Source organism: Balaenoptera acutorostrata, chromosome 7, assembly GCF_949987535.1.
Source record: "Balaenoptera acutorostrata chromosome 7, mBalAcu1.1, whole genome shotgun sequence".
NCBI classification, from domain to species: Eukaryota; Metazoa; Chordata; class Mammalia; order Artiodactyla; family Balaenopteridae; genus Balaenoptera; species Balaenoptera acutorostrata.
The window spans coordinates 24,231,046-24,252,133 of NC_080070.1; the positions used below are offsets into that span (position 1 = coordinate 24,231,046).

The window sequence follows — 21,088 nt, forward strand, 5'->3', positions numbered from 1 at the left end:
TATCAACATCCCCCACCAGAGTGGCCCATTTGTTAGAATTGATGAACCTCCATTGACACGTCATTGTTAAAGTCCATAGTTTACATTAGGGTTCTGTCTTGGTGGTGTTCTTTCTATGGGTTTGGACAAATGTGTAATGACATAATGACATATATCCACCATTATAGTATCATACAGAATAGTTTTACTACCCTAAAAATCCTGTGTGCTTCACCTATTCATCCCCCTACCCTCCACTCCCTCAATCCCTAACAATCACTGATCTTTTTCCTGTCTCCATAGTTTTGCCTTTTACACTGGCTGCTTTTATAGCCTAATCCTGTCATTTATACCTAGCTTGTCTTTCCACACCAGGTTTATTCAGCGTAGCCCTGTTACCTTGCTGAGGAGCCAGGTTGTCATCCCTATCTTACAATGGGCCATTGCCTCTACTACCCTGGACCACCGGGATGCCAACTGTAGTGTCATGAGGTTCCTACGAGACCTCATCCACACAGGGGTAGCCAATGATGTAAGTATAAACAATGTAGTCTTTCTACTTTGTAGCTCATTGTTTTCTCATATCTCTTTCTCATTCCTTAGGGGAAAACCAGCATCTCCTTATTTGATCTGTGTTAGTAGGCATATTCCATAGTGGATCATTCAGTAACCAAAATATCAACTAGTAGATTTAAGACAACCTGTACTAAGTGTTGTAAGCTGTATCAACTAGTCTGAAATTATCTCTGCTCCCAAGCCATTTGGTGTCTAATTGAAGAGAGAAACAGATACGGTTATAAAGAATTAAACAACAGCAACAAAGCAGTATTTGATTGTCAGATAAGTGATAAAAGTCATGATTGCTATGAGATCAGAGGAGGGAAAACTCTTTGGAAAGAAGTAGGTTGGGATAACTTTCTGGAAGAGGAAGGACCTCAGTGGAGCTATTTGGATGGATTGGAGAGGGGAGGAAAATCTAACTGGGGTATAAATCAAAATCAGAGAAAGTCAGGATAGTATTAAATATACTAGTAGACACTTAAGAGACCTTTTTGGCTGGAGGAGTAAAGTGGTTCACAAAATTTTCAAAGGTAGGTTTGACTAGATGTGGAGTAGAATTGAAGGTAAGGGAGAGCAGTGAAGAATTAAGTATGTGACTAGGCTAATTACTGACGAATTTTGACAGTAAAAAGAGGGAAAAGAAGAAAATAACTAGACGTGAAAGGCACTTTAAAAGTTTTTTTTCCCAACATATTAGAAATATGTATATTCAAAGACTAAGAAGGAAGAAAATAAGTAAGATTTTTTTTGATAGAGATTAGATACCTGATAGAAGTCTTCTTTTTTTCAGTTGCTTTTTAAAAAAGAAAATACAGATACTTTAAATTATTTTTTAACAGAAAAAAAAGGTTAAGAAAATTGCTACCCTTAATCTCTAACCATTGTTTCTCTTCTGTGTTCTATTCATGAAAAACCTAAGGGTTGGGCTTTCCTGGTGGTGCAGTGGTTAAGAATCCGCCTGCCAATGCAGGGGACACGGGTTCGAGCCCTGGTCCGGGAAGATCCCACATGCCGCGGAGCAAGTAAGCCCGTGCGCCACAACTACTGAGCCTTCGCTCTAGAGCCCGAGTGCCACAACTACTGAGGCCTGCGTGCCTAGAGCCCGTGCTCCACAACAAGAGACGCCACCGCAATGAGAAGCCCGCACACCACAACAAAGAGAAGCCCCCGCTCGCTGTGCAACTAGAGAAAGTCCACACGCAGCAATGAAGACCCAATGCAGCCAAAAATAAAATAAATAAATTTATTAAAAAAAAAAAACTTAAAAAAAACCTAAGGGTTAAGGTTAATCTCTGCTGAAGCCCATGCCCATTTCCTTGAAACTAAACTCTTAATGTTTTCTTCCTGGTGACAGAACATTTAGTGGACCTTGTGAATCCAGCTGTTATATATATTTTCTTCCCTGGGAAAGAGAGATTACTAGACTAAAGGGGAAAGAGTACTTGCTCTTTGGAAAGTTGAAATTAGAATTTTCCTGTTCTGTTTTCTTACAGCATGAAGAAGACTTTGAATTACGGAAAGAACTGATTGGACAGGTGATGAACCAGCTTGGACAGCAACTTGTAAGCCAGCTGCTTCACACGTGCTGCTTCTGTCTCCCCCCATACACCCTACCAGATGTGGCCGAAGTGCTCTGGGAGATCATGCAGGTTGACAGACCGGTAAGATTGTTTTCATAATCTTTTTAAAGAGTTAGAGTTAGGGTTAGTCCCTAACCCTAACAAGTCCTAAACAGTTCCTTGAGAGGCTGACTATAACTTTGAAACCAGTCCTGTTGTATGTTTGTGGAACCTGATTTAGGTATATTGCTAAGTTTAATTGTTAAATGAAGGGGCCTATAGAAGGGTTCTTGAAAATATGTTTGTGTCACTGTCATAGGGTTTATTTATTACCAAAAGTGAATACTAAGCATTGAATTCAGCTATGTGGCTGGCCAGTGGGAAATTTGTTCACTTGTGAGAGATGCCCATATTACAGGTTATTCAAGAAGTGTTAATTCATTTCAGGTTCCTTAAATAGCACTATATGGTTCCTTGGTAATAAATCTAGCCAGAGCGTTTGGAGGCATATGCATATAAAACTAGCCTACAATCTATAGCTGGATTTGTTTCCCCTTTGGATTTATTTATATCCTGTTTCAGTTCTTGAACCAGGTTCTTTATCACCTGAGCATGCAAGTTTTTTTTAGGCTATCCAGTAATGTCCAACTAATTTTAGTACTGGGCCGCATGATTATAAATCAGGTTGTGTGTACTACATGAAAGTTTTGAGCATAATGGTAGCATATAGTGTATAGCCTGTAAATTATTTTTTAAATGAGGTTTATAATTTGTAATATTAATATAAAAGCAGTTCAGAAAAGTACACAGTTGGACCTAACGTGAGCTGACTTGATTGAACCACAGAAATCCAGATACATAAGTATCTTATAACTTTTAAGTCCATGTACATCTTAATGTTATCTCCTATTTTATATCACTGATTGCAGTTCTTAGCCTCAATTTCATCAGTTTCACAAAAAAAGAGTACACTTTCACTCTTAGGCCCTAATGTTACTGAGCCAAAAGTTCTGCCTAGTCTTGGATTTGTGTGTTCATCTCCAAAATTCAATGATTTGTGTAAATTGTCTTAGGCATATGCATTACTTGATCGTTAGCTCACTCAAATGAAAAACAATCACATGTAGGGTAGATGGTAGATGTGTAATGGATTTCTAACATTTTCTCTAGGTTTCTACTTCAGAAACAGCCCCATGAACCTTAACTTTTTTTTTTTTTTTTTTAATTATTCATTTGGTTGCTCCGGGTCTTAGTTGTGGCAGATGGGCTCCTTAGTTGCGGCATGCAAACTCTTGGCTGCAGTATGCATGTGGGATCTAGTTCCCTGACCAGGGATAGAACCCGAGCCCCCTGCATTGGGAGCACGGAGTCTTAACCACAGCACCACCAGGGAAGTCCCCTCCATGAACCTTAATTCTTACTCATCAAACTCTGTGAGGCTCCTGTGTGACTTTGGTTTCATCAAATAGCTCTGCAGTTCTTCCATTAGCTCAAGTGCTTCAGGAATGAATAGTACCTGTAGTTCCCTTGCTGGCTGTTCACGACACCTGTTCTATTTCAATCTAATACAGTAGTATTTTTTGTTTTTCTAAAAAGTATTCTGTGAACCCATGGGGACCAACAAGTTTATTCCAAACGTTATTGATAAGAGAAATAAAATTTCCATACTCTTACTTTTAAATAAATATACTTGGTTTCCAGGTAGCAAAAAACTTATTATGTACATTTAACCTTACAAAAAATTTTGGGTTTGTAAGCATACACGTAAGGGCTAAAGAAGAAAATGAGAGCAGCAATTTGGGGCAGGAATAGAAGCCAGGTAGCCCTGTGCTGTTAAGTTTACTGTGTACCCACTGAATTGCTAAATAATTTTTTTTTTTAATAGGGGATAGTGGGCCAAATGAATGGGTTTTTTTGTTGTTGTTTTTATTTATTTATTTATTTATTTATTTACCTATTTATGGCTATGTTGGGTCTTCGTTTCTGTGCGAGGGCCTTCTCCAGTTGTGGCAGGCAGGGGCCACTCTTCATCGAGGTGCGCAGGCCTCTCACTATCGCGGCCTCTCCTGTTGCGGAGCACAGGCTCCAGATGCACAAGCTCAGTAATTGTGGCTCACAGGCCCAGCCGCCCCGCGGCATGTGGGATCCTCCCAGACCAGGGCTCGAACCCGTGTCCCCTGCATTGGCAGGCAGACTCTCAACCACTGCGCCACCAGGGAAGCCCTGCTAAATAATTTTAAAGTGATTGTTAAAATAGATAACCAACAAGGACCTACTGTATAGCACAGGGAACTCTATTCAATATTCTGTAATAACCTAAATTGGAAAATAATTTGAAAAAGAATACATACATGTATATGTATAACTGAATCACTTTGCTGTACACCTGAAACTAACACAACATTGTTAATCAACTATCAACTATACTCCAGTGTAAAATAAAAAAATTTTTTTAAAAAGTGGTTGTTTTCTATAAACACCAACTTAAAACTGAGTTTTTGTAAAGGAACTCTTACATAAATTTAGGTTGTCTGTACTCTGTAAACTGATTGAAATCGTAACTAAGGGTATAAGTCTGAAGAAAATTAACATTCTTGAGCACATTCTCAGTCATACATTTTCAAAGTTCAACACAGATTCTTCAGTAGAAGATGACGTACCAGCTTTGTCTCTTGACTTGAATATTTTGAGAAATAATTGATCTACATCAGTGTGTAAGTTTAAGGCATACAGCATAATGGTTTGATTTACATATATTGTGAAATGGTTACCACAGTAGGTTCAGCTAACATTCATCTTCTCCTATGGACACAATAAAAAGAAAAGAAGGAAAAAAGGAAAAAATTTTTCTCCTTTTGTTGAAAACTCATAGGATTTACTTACTTAACTAGTTCTTATTTATCTTATAACTGGAAGTTTGACCTTTTGACCACTGCCTCCAGTTTCTCTCCCCCCACTTTTTGCCTCTGGTAACCACAAGTCTGATTTCTTTTTCTATGAATTTTGTTTTGTTTTTCTAGATTCCACATATAAGTGAGATGATACAGTATTTGTCTTTCTCTGTCTAACTTATTTTGCTTACCATAATGCCTTTAAGGTCATCCATTTTGTCAGAAATGATAGGATTTCCTCGTTTGTTTTTTTTTTTAATAAATTTATTATTTATTTATTTATTTTGGCTGCACTGGCTCTTCGTTGCTGCATGTGGGCTTTCTCTAGCTGCGGTGAGCGGGGGCTACTCTTTGTTGTGGTGCACGGGCTTCTCATTGCAGTGGCTTCTCTTGTTGCAGAGCACAGTCTCTAGGCTCACGGGCTTCAGTAGTTGTGGCACGTGGGCTCAGTAGTTGTGGCTCACAGGCTCTAAAGCACAGGCTTAGTAGTTATGGTGCATGGACTTAGTTGCTCTGTGGCGTGTGGGGATCTTCCCGGACCAGGGCTCGAACCCGTGTCCCCTGCATTGGCAGGTGGATTCTTAACCACTGCACCACCAGGAAAGCCCAGGATTTCCTCGTTTTTTATGGTTGAATAATAATATCCATTGTGTATACCACATACTGCAACTTCTTTATCCATTCATCCATCCATGGACGCTTAGGTTGTTTCCATGTCTTGGCTACTGTAAATAATGCTCCTGTGAACATGGGGTGTAGATATCTTTTCGAGTTAGTGTTTTTGTTTCCCTTGGATATGTCCCAGAAGTAGAATTGCTGGATCATATGGTATATATATTTAATTTTTTGAGGATCCTCCAAACTGTTTTCCATAGTGGCTGTATCAATTTACAATTCCACCAACAGTGTACAAGGGTTCCCTTTTCTCCATACCCATGCCAGCACTTGTTATCTCTTATCTTTTTGATCATGACCATTCTAACAGGTGTTAAGATGATACCTCTTTATAGTTTTTTTTTTTTTAATTTACTTATTTATTTATTTTTGGCTGTGTTGGGTCTTCGTTTCTGTGCGAGGGCCTTCTCTAGTTGCGGCAAGCGGGGGCCACTCTTCATCGCGGTGCACGGGCCTCTCACTATCGCGGCCTCTCTTGTTGCAGAGCACAGGCTCCGGACGCGCAGGCTCAGTAGTTGTGGCTCACGGGCCCAGTTGCTCCGCGGCATGTGGGATCCTCCCAGACCAGGGCTCGAACCCGTGTCCCCTGCATTGGCAGGCGGATTCCCAACCACTGCACCACCAGGGAAGCCCCTCTTTATAGTTTTAATTTGCGTTTTTTTTAGGTACCTGTTGGCCTTTCGTATTTCTTCTTTGGAGAAACGTTTATTGAGGTCCTTTGCCCATTTTTTAATTGAATTATTTGGCTTTTTGCTAGACTGGTATGGGTTCTTTATGTATTTTAGATACTAGCCTCTTATCAGGTATATATGGTTTGCAAATATTTTTTCCCATTCCTTAGGTTGTCTTTTTACTTTGTTGATGGTTTCTTTTGCTGTGCAGAAGCTTTTAGATTGATGTGGTTCCCTTGTTTATTTTTATTTTGCTGGTTGTGCTTTAGGTGTCATGGCCAAAAAATCATTATCAAGACCCATGTCAGAATGCTTTAGGCCTTTGTATTCTTCTAGGAGTTTCATGATTTCAGGTCTTACATTTAGTCTTTAATCCATGTTGAGTTACTTTTTGTGAGTGGTGAAAGGCATGAGTCCAGTTTCTTTCTTCTACATGTGAGTATGCAATTATCCCAGCACTATTTATTGAAAAGGCTGTCATTTCTACATTGGGTATTCTCATCTCCTTTGTCAAATATTAGTTGACAGTATATAGTTTAGTTTCTTACTGTTTTTGTTTTGGGGGATACTTATAGTTAACTCGTGGGTTGTTTTGGATGCCAAAGCTTTGTCAGTTAAGGGTTCATTCATGCTGTTTGCCTCTGCTTGTTTTTGTCTGAGTAGAATGTTGTCTTCTGCTGAGAAGGGGCAACACTTGGAGAATTATGCAGTACTTTTTAAGCATTTATAGTGGAATATTTACTTTTGCTCTAGTCTATTGTGTTCATAAATTAACAATGGGAAAACACATAATGTAAAAAATTTAGGTATAAAAAAGTTATTTTACAACTGAAAACTGTGACCAAGGCATACATCCTACTTAAGAAAGGCATGAAGAAAAATTAGAGCTTTTTCAAAGAATAACAATTCAAATGAAAATAAGAACCCAGAGGAAGTCTCTAGAATTTTGATTTTTAAGTTTGAAGAGGAAGGGGAATGGGAGCAAACAGTTTTTGTACACATGAAAGACATAAAGAGACTATGCTCAGATGTAAGTAAATTGTTTTAAAGAGCAACAAGAGGGACTTCCCTGGTGGTCCAGTGGTTAAGACTCCATCCACACTTCCATTGCAGGGGGCATGGGTTCCATCCCTGGTCAGGGAACTAAGATCCTGCATGCCATGTGGCCAAAAAAAAAAGAAAAATAAAAAAAGAGCAACAAGAGTGAGCAAAAAAAAAAAAGAATTTTCTAACCCACAGAACAGGCAGGTATCACAAAGGAACTGACTGGATATGACTCCTACTGAGAGAAGTGACCTTAAAATCCTTTAGATTCTGGATTCATATTATGTGTATACACTTTTAAAAATGTTTACTTACTCTACTTTTTGTCCCTGCTCTTTCTGGTACCTGAACTTTTGCTTTGGATTGCCTTTGATCTCTAAGCTCAAGAGTTTTCTGGCAGCTGTTTAATTTTTAAAATATTACATAAGTTTAATGACAGAAACAGAACAATAGCTTTATCCAGAAGTGACTTCACTTCCAAGGTTGAAAGGCTCTGTCTGAAATGATGCCTGCTGCCCCCTTGAAGGGAGTCTAGGCATGCCTTTGTAGGCTGTTCCAACCTCCAGTGGGTTGGAAGGCCAGAAATAGTACTTCTGTTAAGTCCTTTACTTGCTTCCAAGTTTGGGGAGCTAATGCTACTAAGGAAAACCTGTGGGTTTTGGTTATCACCTGTAGGATCTCAGTTGAGTAAGCCCTGCCTTCTTTTAAAACGCTTCTCCCTCTTCTTTGTACAGACTTTTTGTCGATGGTTAGAGAATTCCTTGAAAGGTTTGCCAAAGGAGACAACCGTGGGAGCTGTCACAGTGACACACAAACAACTTACAGATTTCCACAAACAAGTCACTAGGTGAGTGATGATCAGCAGCAGAGGTATGCAGAAAAAATATCTTTGTTTCTTATACCACCTTAGTTATAGATGTACCCAGGAGTATTTTTTTGTGTGTCTTTGTAAATTCAAAGTTTTGTGTCTGTTTAGCCTTGAATTGCACAAATTGGCATTGGAAACCAATCTGGGGGAAAGTATCACCATGCTGTACATGTGTGCCTCAGTTTTATTGTACATATGTATTATACATATCCTGATGTTCTTCCAAAAGAACAGTGCGTTGAACAGCCCACTACCCTTCAGGAAATCTGTCTGTATCTTTTTAAATTCCTTCCCAGTTCTTATCCGTATTCAGGGGTCAAGAATGCAGGTGTCTGAATAGGTGAAGCATTGGTTGTAAAATATTATAGAGTGATGTGGAATGCAGTGAATTAGGAAATTTTTGCTGTGCCTAAAGATATTCAAATTCTAATTTAATTCAGGCCAACCAAAATATCTCTCTGGGATGCATTAGGCCCATGAGCCACTTGCTTACAGCTTAGTTAAAATGTTAAGTTGTACATGTGTGGGTTTTTTTATTTTTTTACTGTAAACATAATAAACATTTAAAATATACCTACATAGTCTTCCTAATTACAGTTTTATAGCTATAAGGTGTTGATTGATTTCCTTACAGTGCCTCTATTAATTTTCATTTTTTCAGTATTATGGATAATATTGAATGTCTAGCCTTTTCCTTCTTTTGATTATTTTCCTTAAAATGCAATCACTGAAGGAGAAGTTATGAGACTTTTATGGTCCTTGATAGTATTAATGACAGCAACTTAAATTGGATTTTGTAACTGTGTGTTACCTTCCTCTGATATTCCTTTTTCTATGTAGAGTCTTTAGAATTTTGACTAAATTTTAGGCAATGGCTTATATTCATACAATTGTGGAAAGATTTATAGGTCCAAGAATGAGTTGTTGCAGTGAGCTTGGTAATGGTGAAAAAGAAGAAGGAAAAAAATGCATGTGATGATACAGAAAAATATATAAGATATATTATAAAGGGAAAAAAATAACAATTTTGTATAACCCAACTTGTACTTAAAATTTTTTTAAATTTTGATAAAATACAAAATTTGCTGTCTTAACCTTTTTTTTAAAACCATTTTAAAGTGAACTGCTTGGTAGTGTTAAGTACATTCACATTGTTGTGGGATTAATCACCAGAACTTTTTCATCTTGCAAAACTGAAAGTATACTTATTAAACAACTGACCATATCTCCCTCCCTCCAGCCCCTAGCAACCATCATTCTACTTTCTAAGTCTGACTGTTCTAGATACCTCATATAAGTGAAATCATACAGTTTTTGTCCTTTTGTGACTGACTTAGCATAATGTTCTTAAGGTTCACTCATGTTGTAGCAGGTATCAGAATTTCCTTCCTCAAAGGCTGAAGAACACTCCATTATATGTATATATCCTATCTTATTTATCCATTCATCCTTTGATGGACATTTGGTTGATTCTGCCTCTTTGCTATTGTGAATAATGCTGCTATGAACATGAGTGTACAAATGTCACTTCAAGACCCCGCTTTCAGTTCTTTTGGGTATATACCCAGAAGTGGAATTGCTGGATTACATGGCAGCTCTATGTTTAATTTTTTTTGCGGAACTGCCACACTCTTTTCAGTAGCAGCTATACCATTTTGCATTCCCACCAACGGTGCACAAGGTTCTAATTTCTCCATATCTATTTTATTTTTGTTGCCTGTGCTTTTGGTGTTACATTCAAGAAATCATTACAAAATATAATATCATGAAGCTTTTCCCCTATGTTTTCTTCTGAGAGTTTTATAGTTTTTGGTCTTACATTTATGTCTTTGATCCATTTTGAGATAATTTTTGTATGTGATGTATGTTAAGGGTCTGACTTCATCCTTTTGCAGTTTTCCCTGCACTGTCCTTTTTTCATTGAATGGTCTTGGTACCCTTATTGAAAAATCATTTGACCATATATGTAAGGGATTTATTTCTGGGCTCTCTATTCTATCCCAGTGGTCTATGTATCTGTCTTTATGACAGTCCCATACTGTTTTGATTATTATGGCTTTGTAATAAGTTTTGAAATTGGTAAATTGAGACCTCCAGCTTTGTTCTTTTTCAAGAGTATTTTGGCTATTCGGAGTCCCTTGAGATTTCATATGAATTTTTTTTTTTTTCACTCTAATCCTAGGTTTATTCAACACAGTCATTTTACTCTACACAACAAAGTACAAACACGACATTATCTAAAATGCTACAAAGTTACAAAACTCAAAACAGAAAATTTATAGTACTGACTATACAATAAAAGCCAAAAAAGCAATGTACACGTTGCCAAGGTAACTGCATGACCACAGTGAATACCAGCACAACTGGGAGAACTGTGTTCATAGGAGTTTTAGGATAGGTTTTTCTATTTCCACAAAAAAATGTCGTTGGGATTTTTGACTGGGATTACATTGACTCTGATCACTTTGTATAGTATTGACACCTTTAATAATATTAGGCTTTCCAGTGCATGAACATGAGATGTTTTTCCATTTATTGGTATCTTTAATTTCTTTCAGCAACATTTTATAGCTTAAGTATTTTATTCTTTTTGATGCTGTTATAAATGAACCAACATGTACTTTTAAAAGCTATTCTATTATATGTGATATATATATGCAAGCTACTTTATTATGAATAGTAAATTTCTGGAAAGATATATAACTAGAACTTTTCATTTCATAACCTGTGCTATTTGCATTTTTTTCATAAGCATGGTATGCTTTTACAATTAAAACCAGACCTAGTTTTTAAAAGGGAGAGAAAATTAAATGCTAATCTTTTTTTCTGAGAATTGATTTCTTGTCACTCTCCAAAATGGTTTACTTTCTTATTCCCAAGAGTTTCCAATAATTCTGTTAATGGTAAAATCCCAAATCTTTGAGTGCTGTTTTTTTGTAGTTTACTAAGTGGCCTAACTTCATGTCCCGGAAGTAACTGACTTTGGGCCATAGATCAAGTGACATGCATGACTTTAAAATAGCATGTGACTGCCTTCATGACACATTTTGCCAAAAGAGGGGATTTCCCCTCTACTAGGTAGACATATATTTATTGGGATGACCTTAAAAAACTATTTTATCTTTTTTTACTATGAATCTTCCCAGTAGAAGTAATATTCTACCTACAAACTGTCTCAGGGGAAAGAAGTATAACAGTTGCTTCTCCCTGCTTCTGTTTTGCTCTATTTTATCTAGTGTTGTTCATTAGAAGGGCAGGATCATATTGACTCTAGATTAGAGCGAATGAGAGCCTGAGGAGAACCCTCAAAGGAGGACTGGGCTTAGAGTCAAGGCTGTTGGTTTGAATCTTGCCACTTACTGTTACTTTGCAGCTTATTTATCTGTAAAATAGGGTTAGTAATACCTATCTCATAGGGTTATTGTGAAATACCAAGTGGAAATTTAAAGACGATCTGGTACATAGTAGGTGATCAGTGAATGTTAACTTTTTCCTTGGAGAAGAACCTGCCAGAATGTCATTACATACTTGCAAAACTAGCTAGAGCATGTCTCCTTCAGCTGTAAGGCAACCACCCACACATTCTGGAATAAGTTTCCACCAAGCTCATATTTCCTCATCCAGGCTAATATATGACAGGTAGAAACAAAGTGTAAGTCTGAAATAAAAGTCATGGACATTCCATAGTGTAAGGAAAATCTTGAGGCTAGGAAAATGAACCCAAATAATGCATTGCTTTGAACAAAGATATCTGTGATCTTTGTCCTGTGATATGGGAAAATAAGGTATTTACCATCCTGGCCTACTTGATCTCTCACCACTAAACAAGTTTTGCAACTCCTCCTGTAGTAAGCTGTGACATAATGGTGGGAAATGAACAGAAGTAAGAGGAAATGTTGAGGTGCTAGAGAAAGGATTTGAGATTGCTCACCTCTTCTTAGTAATTCTCTTTCTCTGGTGTGTGTATTGCCCTTGAACCTTCTGTTCCATGCATGACTCAGTCTCCCTTTTGGTTTTAAGGTCCTGTTACTCCTGCCTCAACATGCTACTTTGTTTGCCATCCTAGCAGGGAGGGTAAACTGGTTCAGTGTCATTTCAGCAAGTCCAAGCCTGTTTCTCAAATGGTACTGGTAATTAATTAATTCCCTGGCATTTTTAGTTGGCTAACTTGAAGAAAGCTGGAATTTTTCATTCTGAAATATCATTCTTGCTTTCCAAATACCACTAATTATGTCTAGAAGAAATTTTGCCATCATTTCCCATTTTTCTGTCTTGGTATTTATTCTGTGACTGTCACTTGCATGAGGATCTCAAAGTCAAAGACATGCATAGGGAGCATTGACACTAGAATGGGCCAGTATGGGAGTGTCTTCTTGCTGAAGTCATTACTTAGAGCTTGGTTACTCTCCATTATGCACATCAGAGGAAAAGGGCTGCATTTCTCAGCGCACCACTAGGATTACGGGGCTTGAGGAATAGTGACCATAAAATTACTCAAAAGTGTAGTGGAAGGCTTCTGGGCATATATCTGGAGAAAACTATAATTCGAAAAGATACATGCACCCCAATACATGCAATAGTGCAGTAGTTCATAGGAGCGCTATTTACAATAGCCAAGACACGGAAGCCACCTAAATGTCCATGTAAAGATGAATGGTTAAAGATGTGATATATACACAATAGAGTACTACTCAGCCTTAAAAAAGAATGAAATAATGCCATTTGCAGCAACATGGATGGACCTAGAGATTATCACACTAAGTAAGTCAGAAGGAGAAAGACAAATACCATATGATATCACTTATGTGTGGAATCTAATGACACAAATGAACTTAATTACAAAACAGAAACAGACTCACAGACATAGAGAACAAACTTAATGATTACCAAAGGGGAAGGGGATCAGGGAGGGATAAATTACTAACATAGCATTGTAAATCAACTATACTTGGATTATTTTAAATTAAAAAAAAAAGTATAGGAAGAATTGGGATGGTGGGACTAGAAGCCAGAAAATAGAACCTACAAAAATAGTGGCAGTTTTAAATGAATGAATGAATATAAATAAGTAAGTGTAAATGAATATAAAAACAACCCAGAAATATTAAGTGCCAGGAGGACTGAGGCAGAAACAGAAAATAGTTCTAGTTTTTAAGGAGGTTTGTTTGTTTGTTTAAAAATCCATTTCTTTGGGCTTAATCACCAGGGACACTTAAGTTAAACATTTGGCTAAAGCGCTTGACACCAGAGCAGTTGCTGACAGGATTGGGAGCAGAAGCTGAGCTGATTTGAGAGATTGTGGCCCATCGCTCATTTCACTCACCGTGTCTCACGACAGTTCTCCTGTACTTGAATTTTGGTTTCAGTACTTTTTCTCATGTTACGAAAGAGGCTAAGAGTGGAGTTATCATTTCTTTTCCAGATTTAACCACGATCTCTGGTTGAAGAAGGGTAGTATTGAACAACATGTAAGGCATTAAGATAGCAAAAGAATCTTGAGTCTCCAGCATTATCCTAAGTTTATCTCTCTCCTGTCGTCTTAGTCCCTTATAATAATACACCACACAGTGACTTCTCTGGGGTTACGTATCTTCCTCCTTCATGACATTGGGAAGCAGGAGTGATCGGGCTCACTCACCAAGGCTGCCTCCTTATAGTCAGTATTGATTTGGAAATAGAGAAATGGAATGCTTTTATTGAGGCATGTTAAATTCACAGAGCAAATGGCAGAATTCCAATAAAACTAGAAGACCTTCTTTACTTACCTTACATTTTTAGGATGGAGGGAGACTAGAAGAAAGCCTCTGTTGAATCAAGTCCTAGAGTCTAAATCAAGGTTCTTAGTGATGTTTCAGACCCTATAATAGCTGGGGAAATCCAGATGTAGGCTCTTAAGAAGATAGCTCTCATTACCTTCTTTTATGTTGAATCACTGTTAGTGGTTCCCTCCCTGACTTTTAACCATTACAAGAAGGAGAGAGAACTTTCTTCTGACATTGAATGCTAAGCTATAGGCTGTGCTCCCTGAGTTTTTCTGAGCCAAAGAGAGGGCCACAGAAGGGTGAGCATATTATTAGGATGTGCTTTCTTTTTTTTTTTTTAGGGAAGTTTTTTTTTTTTTTTTTGGCTATGTTGGGTCCTCGTTTCGTGCGAGGGCTTTCTCTAGTTGCGGCAAGCGGGGGCCACTCTTCATCGCGGTGCACGGGTCTTTTACTATCGTGGCCTCTCTTGTTGCGGGGCACAGGCTCCAGACACACAGGCTCAGTAGTTGTGGCCCACAGGCCCAGTCGCTCCGCAGCATGTGGGATCCTCCCAGACCAGGGCTCGAACCCGCGTCCCCTGCATTGGCAGGCAGACTCTCAACCACTGCGCCACCAGGGAAGCCCAGGATGTGCTTTCTTTTCCACTGTTTTTAGCTTAGCCTCATGTTCAGTTACCAAAAACTATTATGAAGACTGACACAAAAGAATGAAGCTGGCATCAGCTGGTTTCTTGGTGACAATCTTAGATAAAGGAAGCCTTTTGAAAAAACAGGGTCAAATGAATATTGGGCTATTCATGCCACCTAGGCATCTCATTGCTTGCCAGAGGACCAAGACCTGCTTCCTCCTCCTCCCTTTCTTCATGCCTTAACCCTTTCCTCTCTCCTCTCCCTCCTCCTCCCACAGGAGGAAACCTTGAGCAGCCTGTTCAACTAGAAAATCGCTGATTGAGACTCACTTTCTGGACTGGGCTTTATAAACAAAATCTGCTCTTGGGAAAGAATGAGGAAACCAGGGTACCTAAGTTAGCTCAGCTCATAGAGTTAAAATGATCAACCTTAGGTGAATATGCTTGCTTTTTTACTTTGAGGGTTCTGGCTTTCTTTTATTTATGTCAAGGACTTTAACCAGGTTTTGTTGTTTTTTGTTTTTTTTTTTGGCCACGGGATTTTAGTTCCCCGGCCAGGGATCGAACCCGTGCCCCTTAGAGTGGAAGCACAGAGTCTTTTTTTTTTTTTTTTTTAATTTTATTTATTTATTTATGGCTGCATTGGGTCTTTGTTGCTGTGCGCGGGCTTTCTCTAGTTGCGGCGAGCAGAAGCTACTCTTTGTTGCAGTGCGTGGGCTTCTCATTGTGGTGGCTTCTCTTGTTGTGGCACGCGGGCTTTAGAGCACAGGCTCAGTAGTTGTGGCGCACGGGCTTAGTTGCTCCGCAGCATGTAGAATCTTCCCGGACCAGGGCTCGAACCCATATCCCCTGCATTGGCAGGCGGATTCTTAACCACTGCGCCACCAGGGAAGTCCGAAGCGCAGAGTCTTAACCACTGGACCGCCAGGGAATAGCCAGGTTTTCTTGTTGTAGCAGCCTACATTTGTCAAATACTATTTTATTCACTGTTCTATTATCCTAAGCACTTTACATATAGGAATTGATTTAATCTTCAAAACATCATGGGGTAGATAATGGATGAGGAAACTGAGGCAGATTGGTAACTTGCTCAAGGACACAATGAAACCAAGATTCAGACCTAAGCAATTTTTCTCCAAAGCCCACTATTTAACAACCACACAGCTTATAATTATTCTCATGTACAATAGTTAATATTTACTCTTGAGTTACAGAAAGATTGAAAGCGGGGTCAAGAGATGATGGAGAGAGCAGAGCTGGGACAGTTCTCAGTATACCTCAAGGTTGTGGTTGCTTTTCAACATATTATATCTTTCTCATCAGTCAGGGACCAACCTACCTTTTCTTTTCTAGTGCTGAGGAATGTAAACAAGTTTGCTGGGCCTTGCGAGACTTCACCAGGTTGTTTCGATAGCTCATACTCCTGCACTGTGCCTGTCACCCAGGTGAGTGGTATATAGTTCCCAGCTTTTCCCCTGGCTGTCGGGAGTACTTGGGGATGGGCATAGGTTTTTAATGCCCATCATAGGACTAGTACTATAGCTAGAGTCAGGGAAGGACTTAACAGTTGAACGCTGCTGCACAGCTGAGAAATGCACAGGCCTGATTTTCTTGGGTCAAGGCAGCCAAATAATTGTCAGCTTCTTTTGGATGCCAGTTTTACCCCCATAAGAAAGTTATTGTTGCAGAATATCTCAAAAAGAAAATTCCTCCCCTCTTCTCTTTACAGATACCTCTAGGATGGTAAGTATGTGTGGTAACAAATGAATATTTTTCAACCTGGCAACTTTGGTGAAAACAGTGCTGACCTAAAGTAGACCGTGATACATGGCACTGCCTTCCTAAAACTGATCTTTCAGATCTGATAAATAAAGATGCTTGTTCTTATCATTTTTTACAATTTTAACGCTGAAATGCTAGGGTTTTGACCAAGGCAGGAGGTAAAGGAAAAGAGCTAGCCTCTTTGTCTAGCCCCTGATCATCAGTTTTCTCCGTTTGCTTCTGATTCTGAAGTAAAGCAAGAAGCTTAGCTGAGGAAGGAAAGGACTGGGTGGTGGGGTTTGGGTGCCAGTTTCTTGACTGAGAGAAGAAAGGCATCTCTCCTGTAAGCCCACCCTTTGACGTCTTAAGCAGAATTTATTCTCCCTGGAGGCAATTCTCGATGAATGTGCAGCCCTCTCACTGGTGGTTTTGTGATTAAATGCATTTGCGGGTGAAGATGCTGTTGAGCAATGCCTCACCATACCAGAAATTATTTCTAAACTTTGGTCCTTTGATGAGTAGTGATATCATTTGGGATCCTCAGGTTTTGCAGTGTCTGTAATAGCTAACGTTGATACACATAGGGTTGTTTGTGCATAGCTGTGGATGTTCATAGCTAATGTTTATGGAGCCCTTACTGTGTGTCAGATACTGTTCTGAGTGCTTTGTATTATGTACAAAGCACGTTATGTATTAGCTATAAGATAGTCCTCACACAGTCCTCTGGATTAGTTACTATTATTATTTCCATTTTACAAATGAGGAAATTGAGGTTCGAAGATGTTAAGTAAGTTGCTTGATGTCACAGTCAGTAATTGATAGAGCCACAATTCACTTTTCTGGTGCCAGAGTCCTCACCTTTAACCACTCTACTTAATACTTTTACATAGTACCCTTTACATAGAGTCTAAATCAGTGGCTCTTAAACCTTTTGTTAGTAGGCAAAGCCTTCTTTCAAAATAAAATCTTGCATGAAACCCCAATACTTAAAAAGACTTAAGTGGAGGTTTTCTGGTTGGCTTTGGAGTGGGCAGCCTGGACCTGCTGGCTTACTCTTTACCCCCACATATTATCACTGAGGACACTCAGAATTGGAAAAGCACCACAGACGTATTTCATTAAAACAGTAGCTCCTTTAAAATCCAAGTGAAAAAATCCAACTTCTTTTTTTTTTTTTAACTGAGTTCTTACAGCAGAGGCCAGAATGAGGTGTCTGAGCAAGTATAGAAACTTCTGTCTTGAGGTTGACTTTCTGAAGTATTTGCTATCTCCTGGACCACAGTTATTGACTATCTTCTCTCTTTTGTCAGGAATGTCTTTTTTAATTAGAAGACAGGAAGAAAACAAAAACCAGACTGTGTCCCACAATCAGAAACCTCCATTGTGGCAGAGGGGCCTTCACCGCCACCAGGGCCTCCCGCCAGACAGGGAGAGACTCCAGCCTTCCAAGGCCATCCTGAGGAGTTCCTGTTTGGGGGTGTGAGGGAAAATCAGCGCGGTTTAAAAAAGATGGCTGCAGCCTGTGCAGCGTGGTGGGAGGTGAGCTGGTTTCCTGGTGAACTTGTTTCTAAAAGGAAAAATAATTTTAAAGAAATAAAAAAGGAAAAAAAAAAAAAAGGAAAACTAAACTGAAATCAGAACTGAAACATTCTCCTGGTAGCAAATGACACGCACACATATGTACACGTACCTACACACGCACGCACACACACATGCTAACACGCATGTGTGCACACAGAAAAATAAAGTACAAAACTTTCTGTGAAACAAAAACGTTTACTTAGGGAAGATGGGAATTCAAATGAATTAAATAACTGCAATTGGAAAGAAAGGGTCAGGATCATCTCTTAAGGTTTTCTGCTGTTTTGTCCTTTCCTTCTCTCCCACCCTCTCTTCTTTCCCTTTCCCCCTCCTCTTTTAATGAAAGTGAGTAGAAATTTTTCCTACTGTCCCAACTGTTTTCTTCTCACCTTTAGAGTTCTTCAGACAAGGAGAAATAAGCAAGGAGCCTGTTCTGTTTTATATCATGGTCACATCAATGATACTAGGACCTGCCAGGGCCAAAATTCATGTATATCCCCATCCTGACCCTATTCAGTCTCTTAAGTCCACTTCCCACCTACATTGGGTTGTCGTCATCTTTGGAGAGAAGAGCCAAAATTAGGGTGAATGGGATATAAATATGTATTCTAAGTTGTAGTTTTTTTAAGATTTTTTTTTCTTTTTTTAAATTAATTTTTCACCCATAGACATGAGAGAGGAAAACAGGGTGGGAGAATGGAAGAAAGTGTTTACAGGGCTAACTGTATTTTACTAAAAAATGCAGAAATTATTTGACTTCATGGGGAGTGAGGCAGAAGAGGGAGGCCCAAAGCAAGTCCTAATATTTTAAAGGAGTTGCAGCCCTGCACAGGCATTAGATATTAGGGCACTGTTCTGTCTGGTGTTGTAGCCATCACAAGAACAAATCAACAGCAACCAAAAAAAAAAAAAAAAACCAATAAATTTAAAAAATTTAATCAGTGTTTGTTTTTACTTCATTTCACTGCCTTATAGATCTGAAATGGTACGGCTAAACCTCCTAAGTGAATAGTCTTAGTTGTTCTCTAATAGACGTCTGGGTACAGAGTTTGAAATTCAGGCCCCTGCCCTTACCTCCCCAGACCCTTCATATTTCAGGGGAGTGGCTCTTTCTGCATCTTCTATTCTTCTGGTTTACCCTAAAACTCCTCCTGCTACATTCTGTCCTTTCATATGGCCTAAGTGGGAAGGAGGATGGGTCACTTGGCATATTAAACAAAATGTAGCATATTCTTTTTACAGTGGCCACCCAAGTAGATTGTTTCCTAACCTACTGAGTATTTATTTGATCTTAAAAAAAAAACCCCGTAATGAGGTATCATTGACATGCAATAAGCTGTACATGTTTAAGGTTTACATGTTTAAGGTATACAGTTGATAAGCTTTGACATAGGATACACCTGTGTATGTATATATGTAAAAAATTATTATTTTTAATTAATTTATTTTATTTATTTATTTTTGGCTGTGTTGGGTAATAGACTTCCCTGGTGGTGCAGTGGTTAAGAATCCACCTGCCAATGCAGGGGACACGGGTTTGAGCCCTGGTCCGGGACGATCCCACATGCCACGGAGCAACAAAGCCCGTGTGCCACAACTACTGAGCCTGCGCTCTAGAGCCCGTGAGCCACAAGTACTGAAGCCCACGCGCCTAGAGCCCGTGCTCCGCAACAAGAGAAAAGACAGTGAACATACCTTTTACTCCCAAAAGTCTCCTCGTGCCTCTTCCCATCCTCTCCCATGCCCAAGTAGCCACTGATCTGCTTTCCATCACTGTGGATTAGTTTGCATTTTCTTGAGTTTTATATAAATGAGATCACACAGTATATTATAGTAATTGGGCTTTGAGCTAATAACCTTGACCACAGAGTTACATCTAGTATTTGGAATCCATGAAACAAACCTCCCTGCATAACATCAATGGTACTCAGAGTTTTATTCTCTGAAAAGGCAATATTGGAAGGGGAGAAAATAACTTGAATATGGAACGGTGTTTGGAGTAAGATTATCAAATTCTGGGGATCAGCACGTTGCCCTCACCATCCTGCTCATTTTCTGGTTAAACAGTAAAACTTTGAAGCCTAGTCCAACCCTAGGTCCTTGCAACGACCAGTTGACTTTTCTCTGTTTAAGGAGTTCGGCTTTTATCACCAAAAGCTGTGTCTAGGACTGGAAAACATGTGGAAGGGTTAATATAACTCTCCCCAGCCACTGAAAAGTAGCCTTTGGAATATATATCCTAGTGTATGTCAAGAACATCCTCTCCACAGCTATAGCTTTGAAATCCAGAACTCTTATTAATGGTTCTCACTGCTTACTCTGCAGTGTTAACAGATTGATTCAGACGAATTCTTACAAAGTCTTGTTACTTCGGGGCATAGCAAGGATACCAACCTAAATTTCAATTTAAAAGGGAACTGTTTGGGATCAGGTACCCTAATGTAGATATTGTGTTCCTGCTTGACATTGTCTAGTGGAAGTAGAATGAGAGTCTTGCACCTGAACTTAACTAAGTCTGAAAGTTCCCATGGATCTGTTCCCTTATTTCCATGATTGACTTAGCCAAGAAATTTTAGTCATGATTATGTGAAACACAAATCACCCGCTGGGGCTATTCCCAGCAAGATTGTACTAAACTAAAGTAACTTGTAATTTTTATGTACCTGTTCTATAAAGATCAATAACTGAGAATGTAGGGTAAATAAGACAGGAACTTTTGAATGGCATCAAGACCTCATGAATGCAAAGTATGTGTCCATCTTGTGTAGCCCGGGTACTAAATCGTTTTACAGGGATGAAAGCCAAAATCCAGAGAAGTTAAACATTCAAGATTATGCAACAAGGTATGCCTGATTTTTGTGAGATGTATTACTAGCAAATGAGAAAGTTGCCTGTGAGAACATTCCTCTGACAAAAATGGGGAAAAGCTGTCAATATTTCTCTCCTACTCGACAAAGACTGAAAAGTTCTTTAGGTCAGTGAAAAGCTGAATAAGGGGAAGGAGTCTTGAATTAAAAGGGAATATTTTGTTGGGTACAAGGATGAACTTGGTGGGGATGAGGGGCCTGCAGGAAGGATGTAAGGTAAACTACAGGGTGCTAGAGGGGT

General features: G+C 39.1%; 1 protein-coding gene across 4 annotated transcripts in view; it reads left to right on the forward strand.

The window, feature by feature from the left end:
- Nucleotides 1–18,917, forward strand: part of TNPO3 (transportin 3) — an 83,139-nt gene extending 64,222 nt beyond the window's left edge. For 3 of the 4 annotated variants that reach the window (XM_007177182.3, XM_057550068.1, XM_057550069.1), the window contains 5 exons: nt 355–511; nt 2,034–2,201; nt 8,115–8,227; nt 15,992–16,083; nt 17,710–18,917. In XM_007177182.3, coding sequence (XP_007177244.1) covers nt 355–511; nt 2,034–2,201; nt 8,115–8,227; nt 15,992–16,052 — 499 coding nt within the window. In that variant the 3' untranslated portion in view covers nt 16,053–16,083; nt 17,710–18,917. The remainder of the gene's footprint in view (nt 1–354; nt 512–2,033; nt 2,202–8,114; nt 8,228–15,991; nt 16,084–17,709) is intronic. The other variant, XM_007177181.3, reaches the window with a different exon arrangement.
- The last annotated feature ends 2,171 nt before the right edge of the window (nt 18,918–21,088 follow it).